The following is a 7,590-nucleotide window of genomic DNA, read 5'->3' as shown; positions in this document are numbered from 1 at the left end:
AAAATTAAAAAAAGAGAGTATGACCAATAGAAAAATTCCTCACTATACTTTTCAGCTTCTTGTATGAACTTGAAGCAGGGCAGGGACAGGCCAGGCTACAGTTTTATGTATAGTGCTAACAGTATTTGTTCATTACTCCCTACCCATAAAATATGTAACACAAGTGACAGTTCACTAGCCACTTAGGCTACTTAAGTCAGTCGTGCTACTTCAGCAGATCTACTTTTTGAACTTCCTTATTTGTAGCAACATTAAACTTTTTGAAAAGTCTGCAGAATAAGACTAATTTGATATAGATGAACAAAATCTCAAGTTAGCTTCTTCCCTTTTAAAACAAGGAGCGGACGCAATTAATGTCAGTTTTGATATGGCACAGTAACTTTTCCTTATAATTTTATATGATTTTCTTCTGAACAAATCCTTGTAGAGTTAAGAGCCGGCATATGTTAAGAGCCATCACAAAGACAGACTAAAATTAAATACCAAATCTTGACTAAGGGGGTACTTAAAATAAAAGTCTACCATAAGAAAATGTTGTGTCATTGTAGCTTTGCATCACAGTGGGCCTGAGGGTATCCTTAAAAAAAATAAATTTGCCCTTATTTTCTCCTCTAATGGAAGCACTTTGAAGATAAATTTGTTAAAAAAAATACTTAAGTCTATTTAAAGCACCATGCCTATTAAACTAGTTAATGTCTGAAGGAAGAAAAAAATCTAAAGGACCACACTAAAATGCTAATATTGTCTTTTCTTAAATCCATTTTTGAAGAACGAAAAAACCAACAAACTCAAAACAACAAAAATGATCACATTCTAGAAGTTCAGTGCATTCAGCAGCTATAGTTTTGCTGCTAGTTCATCTACATTAACTTTCAAAAAATAACACCCTACCTCATCAAAATATACATTTTCCATTTGTTTTTAAATTAAAATAATAATAAAAACATTTAAAGTATCCACAAAAATTGATAGTTTCACTAAGTTTCAGATCATCTACAGCATATAATTTAATATTCCAGATGCCAAGACAGCACGTGGCAAGCCTACATGCTCCATGCAGCATGTGTGGCAGGGGGACCTCGAGCTTCAAACATCAGTCTTCTTCTGAACAGTATAAAATACCCATCTGAACAAAAGCTGAGTCAAGGAACCAAATAAGTATCTTGTACAATGTCACAAGAACAGTTTCCAAAAGCTTCTTCCAGTATTCATTAGTTCTCAGAATAAGAACAGAACATCTATCACTTGCCTTTTGAAACGTTTCCAAGGCTTTTTAAAATTATTAATTATAATTGAAAACGATAAACAGAAATCCCCCCAAATGTTTCCATTATACTGCCCTTATGTCATAGCTAGCTGATGGGAAACTCCCTGGTGTTTCACTGGACTATCTTTGTAATGTAATATAGATAAAGTATCTTTATTTCTACAGTGTTTCACAGATATCAGCCTTATTACCAATTGCATCATGCATTACGCTTATGCTACAGTTCAAGTATAGCAAAGGTATTTTCTCAATCCCTTGCAAAAGTTCCCTGAACACTTTTCACAACTGGGCTTCACCATCAGTGAAGAAAACACCTGATTTGGCTGCAGGAATCCACTGTTAGCAACAGCATTTCAGAATATAGCACAAGATGAATGAACTCCTTGTCCCTCAGGATCACCTCATAGCATCTTGATAAATCAAGTGATGCACTGATAAGGCAATGAAATGACACATAGCCGGGTTACTCCAAGCCTGATTCTGAGCAGTCAAACTCTTAGAAATCCACAGCCCTCCCACTGACTTCACTGCGAGTGCCACAGGATTCCTGAGTCCAACCCAACCCAACTTAATGGCTGTTGCAGGGGCAGTACCAACAAAAATTACTTTGCAAGGTAACTGGTTGATACTGCTTATTATATTTATCAATCAATTTTATTAATGTTTTAGTCACAGACGTTAACAATGTTCAGATTAAAACCATACCAAATGTATAACCCAAAACACCCAGAATTACATGAATAACATTTTTAAAATGTTACAGCCTGCCACATATATACATATTGATTACTGAATTGAATGTTATAGTTCTCCTAAATTATTCTTTCTGTGTCAACTTCGGGGTCTAATTTTCAACAAATTTCTTCCTTAGCTTAGAAGCTAACATGATATAAAAGGCCACACTAAGGGTGATCTTTGAATTAATGTCTGCCATTAAAAATCTAACTCGGCCCTCAACTGTGTCTAAAACATCTGGGATATGCTGGCTTAATTTAAAACGAATGGAGTTGTAAAATGGGCAACTAAACAAAATATGTGGGAGATCCTCTATTGAACCTGAGGAGCAGGGCCATAGCCTTAGGTTATGAGGAATTTTTTTATATCTACAATTGGTGAATGCTGAAGGTATCATTTAGAACCGTGCCATAGTAAATGCTCTCCTTAACCCTGGGTCCAAAAGTTCCATTAAATAATTTGAAAAGAACTTATTCGATTTGAATAACGGATACCATGGGGAGAACTTGGACTTGTGTATTAGGCACATATCATTATCAGTTTCTTTGTCAGCAATCCATTTTTTGATATCTTTTGGATCCCATGTGTTTAAGATATCTAGCAAAGGCAAATTATACAATTGTAGGATGGGTATAAGACCTTATCTCAATGGTTTTCCTTTGAATAGAACATATAGCTGTAATACACCAATTCTGAGTTAGTCGATTTTCTCAGTTTTAGGTAGAAAAGTAAAATTCTTACATGGGCTCTCATGGCAACTGACAGCAAGCCTGCCTCCACTCTAAGGAATGCTGCAGGCACCCCTTGGGGCAAACTCAATATTTTCCTAATAAAACTATTTTGGATTTTCTCCAAATTGTGCAATATTTTCAGTTTTTGCCCCCAGATCTCAATTCCATATAACAACTGCGGTATTACTTTCCCCACAAAAGCTTTAATTGCTGGGGCGGACTTACTGAGAAAATCCCATCTAATAAAGGAGTGAAGCAAGGATGCATCCTTGCTCCCCTTCTTTTTAATTTATTTCTTTCAGACTTGGCTTGTGCTTTAGAACCTATCAATGGTCATCCTCCAAAACTAGGAGGTAAAGCAGTACCTATCCTTTTATATGCCGATGACACCGCTATTTTATCCTTCTCTAAAATTGGACTCAAACGTTATCTAGGGGCCTTTGAGAAATATTGTCATCTAAACCTTCTTAAAATTAACTACTCTAAGACTAATGTCTTAGTTTTCTCAAAGAATTGGTCACCCTCTAGTTGGCACATTGGAAAGACCAAAATTCAACTGGTAAAGAGCTACAGATATCTGGGTATTACCTTCAATGATAACCTTAAATGGGCAGTACACAGAAATAGTACTGCCAAACTTGGAAGGATCTCTTCAAGTCAACTGAAGTCATTCTTCTTCTATAAGGGCAATCAATTTGTTCCTGCAGCAGTAAAGGTATTCAACTCCAAAATTTTACCCCCAGACTTTGTATTGTATTCCTATTTGGGTCAATGCTTTTAATCGTGATTTAGAATCTGTTCAAGCAAATTTTTTTAGACAAATTCTGGGTCTCCCCAAATGTGTTTATCATTTTGCAATTTGCTCTGAACTAGGCCAAAATTTGTGTGAAACCAAGGTTTGGTTATTAACTATTCGATATTGGCTAAAACTATATTTTAGAACTGAGCATGGTTCCCTTTTATCACTGTTGTTAAAAGAACTTCACAATACCTCCCGGGATTGTATAATTTTGACCAAAATTAGATCTAATGGAGTTTCTTTGGAAGATTTGGCTCCCACTACTGAAGCCCACATTTTAAAAATTATTAAACAACGTCTCTTAGATATGGAGCTTCAAAAGATGCACCCAATCCAACCTTATGTTTGCTCTTCAGCAATGTTGGGTCTTATGAATAAAATTTGACAGTATCCCCCACTTCTTCTACAATCTGGATATCCCTATCCTCCGTAGAGCATTCTCTCTTGCTAGGGTCAATGCCTTTCCATCAAGGATGCTGTATGGAAGGTACCACCAAATCCCAATACAGGAACGGATTTGTCCCTGTGGTTCCAACTCCCTGGATACAATTGAACATATACTGTTTGACTGTTCTCTATACAAAACATCCCGGGGGAAATGGTTAAAAACTTGGTTATATTCAAAACATCACCTGTCTAATAAAGTAAAATGTCAATTTTTATTGAATGATTCAGTACCGGAGATTACTGAGGGTGTTGCCAATTTTCTAGTGGATCTGATGAAAGTGCAAAAACTTGCAAGCTCTGATATTTGATTATATTGTTCTTTGTTTTATTTCACTGATTTTATGTTTTATGATCCCTTTTTGTAACAATTGTAATAATTTTTATGCCATTAAAGGTTTATGATGATGATGATGCTGGGGCGCTTATTATATTGTTACTTATTATATTGCACTTGGTCTATTAGCACATATATTCTACTTCTGAGTATATTGACTTGCTGTTGTTACCTTGCAAAGTAATTTTTGTTGGTTTGAGCACACAATATCAGCTACCAGCAAAATTGTTCAGTTTCTCTAGCCACTTATGCTGTTGCTTGTGTTATGCTGGTTTCATTCAGCATTGATCCCCTTTTTTGATTGGTTGCAGGGGCAGTGTCAACAGCAGCAGACTAGCCAGCCGCAACCAGCTGAGACAGAGGGAAGGAATGGGATTGTCTCTTCTTCCAGCATCTCACCTGTTGCATCATCAACTAGACCACCAGTGTATATTAGAAAACATGATGCTCAGGATGCCCAACGCCCCCAGACTCCTTCTGTTTTCTCCCCCCTTCCCTCTTGTCCACAGCTGGCAGTTCTGTCACCAATGTACAGCAGCAGGTATGTTGGAAAAGCATGATAGAGGGGAAGGTGAATTCTGGATCTGTGCAAGAGGTGACTCTTTTGGTTAAAAGTGAATTTAGATGCAAATTCTAAGGACCTTACAAAGGAGCCATCTTGTTAACATAATTTTATGCTCTTACGTTGCATAAAAATAAAAGTCTACTGCTGAATCATATGCATTTTTAGTCAGAAATAATCCCACTATGAACAGTTTAGGGAGAATCACCCAAGGACACTCCACCAACCAGTGGGGCTTACAAAAGATTTCCATGCAAGGTCCACTAAAACAAACACAAGTTGCACAACAATGATGCTTTCTGGATTATGTAGTTCTCTCATAACTATACTTTCAAATGCATTTCTCTAATACAATAATCTGAAAATGGTGCATCGTCATCTGTTGCATAACCTACAAATGTTTTATTGGAACAGGAAGTATCAAGTTCCATTGACAAAAGTATAACATGTGAGTGGAAAAGTTAGCCTGGATCCAACTCAGGGGCCTTCTTACTGCCATACATGTCCTGGCAAATTCCAGATTAGATTACTGCAATGCAAACTACATGGGGCTGCCTTTTTAAAGTGCTTAGATGCTACAGATTATCCAGAATCTGGTCACCATACTGCTTAAAAGGAAGAGTAGCAAAGAACATATTACGTGACTTCTGAAACAATTACCGTAACTGGCTCTCATAATTAACAGTAAAAGCTGGTTCTGACTTTTTTAAACAATTACTATATGATAAGAATCGTTTTCACCTATATTAGCCAACCCATAACTTAGATTATCAACAAAAGTAATCTGTACTTCGTAAATAAATGTGTCATTAAAACTTTAAGACATACTTTTAATAAATTGTACTATTTACAGTACTTTGTACTAATTTCATAACTCCATGAGTTCCTGCCATGCCATGCAACATTTTACAGACAAAAGTTTCACAAAGGCATATATGTGTAGTCAATTCTTTTGTCATATTATTTACTCATGAGGCTTGTTTGTACCATTTTATTACTTGTATGGCACGATTTTGTATTAATCAAGGATACAGTTCCATATAGGAAGGAACACACACAACTTCTTTTGAGAACTCCACAGGACAATACAACCGGCCAAGCTGTTCTTCATAGAGATTCAAGGCTTCAGTCAGATTGACACAATTTCCCTTCAAGACAAAGGAAAAAATATTACCTATACACAGTTATACTAAAAATCAAAGCACAATTTCATCAATAGTATTTATTCAGAACAGAAGTGAGTTTTATTATTCTTTTTTTATAAATGTTTTTATTAAAATTTTCAAAACAAACAAATGTACATACGTTCACACAGTTTATACTCCTTTGGGGGGTCTGTTTCATCTTACATATTAAAAAACTCATACGTTATCATTATGATCTACATTTTAGATATTGAATTCCTTCTATCCTAATTATTATGTTTTATTAACTGATTTTTACTTCTAACAGTTTATCCCTTTTGTTTAACATAATCAAAATAGCATTCCCATTTCCATTGAAATTCTTCAGTTGTTTTCTCTTTCATCAAGCTAGTCAATCTAGCCATCACCACAAATTCGCCATTTTTTGTTGCCAAGGAGTTTTATTATTCTGTTTAAACAAAACTGTTCTACATGCTTTTAGAATGTTGTAAGCTATTTCAAGAGCCTTCAGATGGAAAGGCAGATGAAAAATAATTATGGATAAGTTTCCCCCCACAAGTAAGGGTGAAACATGATAGACAAAAGAACAAAACAATTTTATGCAAGAATGGTTAGCAATTAAAAAAAAGCATGGGGCAGGATAACAAAGCAAAGTCATTAACCAAGTATGTTACTATCACAATAGATCACATATATATTACAGAAATGAAAATTAAGATAAATGGTGAGGTGGGAAAATATTAGGTAATCAATTTCTCATCGTTCTTAATTTTCTGTTTGCTTTTTCTTAATAGATTTTCATGTTTTGATAATGTTGTAAAATAATGAAAAATAATTTTGTATTTCACAAATGACATGGATTTGTAGATTTTTATGTTTGATAATGTAAGATAATGAAAAAAGAATTTAGTATTTCACAAATGATATGAATTTACAGAGATACTGTAAGCATCAGGAAGTGGAAATGAAAAGGTTAATGACAAGGTAAAAAAAATTGAGCAGCATATAAAACTTGTTTAGTAATCTATTATTATCCAAAGCCCTGCAGTAGTTTGGTTCCGCTGCCTTTTACAAAGCATATAATTTTGTCAGCATCAAATTGAATGGGATAGTGCATAAACAACCTGTGCATGTAATTTAGAAATCACAAATAGAAAACATTGCTAGGTAATTTATGGGACATCCAAGGTAGCTTAATGGCATGACCAACATCTGTATGAGTGTAATCTGCAGTCTACTTTAGAGACTGTCCTGGGTATTCAACTCTCTTCATCATCTTCACAAATGGTAATTAGTCTCCACAGCAGACAGTGTGGCAAGCAAATCATGGGAATGAATATGAATGTCTATATGCCATATCTGCCATTTGTTCAACCCATTCCATACTCCTACCAGTGCAAATATTTGCACCAAAACCACAGTTCTTTTACTACACAACCCTAACATCTTTACAAAGCTATCCAAACATACATACCCTGTTATTGTTTATAATTAATTAATTAACATGATTTATAACTATGTCGGCCATGAGTTATGTGTCCAACCAACTACTGTTGACTCCACAATTATG

The 7,590-nt window shown here is 35.2% G+C and overlaps 1 protein-coding gene across 1 annotated transcript in view; it reads right to left on the bottom strand.

Moving 5' to 3' along the window:
- Nucleotides 1-1,029: 1,029 nt before the first annotated feature.
- SMS (spermine synthase) overlaps nt 1,030-7,590 on the bottom strand; it is a 48,905-nt gene continuing 42,344 nt past the window's right edge. The window contains exons 10-11 of the mRNA XM_056861802.1: nt 5,908-6,023; nt 1,030-1,126 (exon numbers count right to left, since the gene is read on the bottom strand). Of these exons, the coding sequence (XP_056717780.1) occupies nt 1,087-1,126; nt 5,908-6,023 (156 nt within the window). The 3' untranslated portion in view covers nt 1,030-1,086. The remainder of the gene's footprint in view (nt 1,127-5,907; nt 6,024-7,590) is intronic.

Source organism: Euleptes europaea, chromosome 16, assembly GCF_029931775.1.
Source record: "Euleptes europaea isolate rEulEur1 chromosome 16, rEulEur1.hap1, whole genome shotgun sequence".
Classification (NCBI taxonomy): domain Eukaryota; kingdom Metazoa; phylum Chordata; class Lepidosauria; order Squamata; family Sphaerodactylidae; genus Euleptes; species Euleptes europaea.
This window is presented reverse-complemented; position numbering and strand designations above follow the sequence as displayed.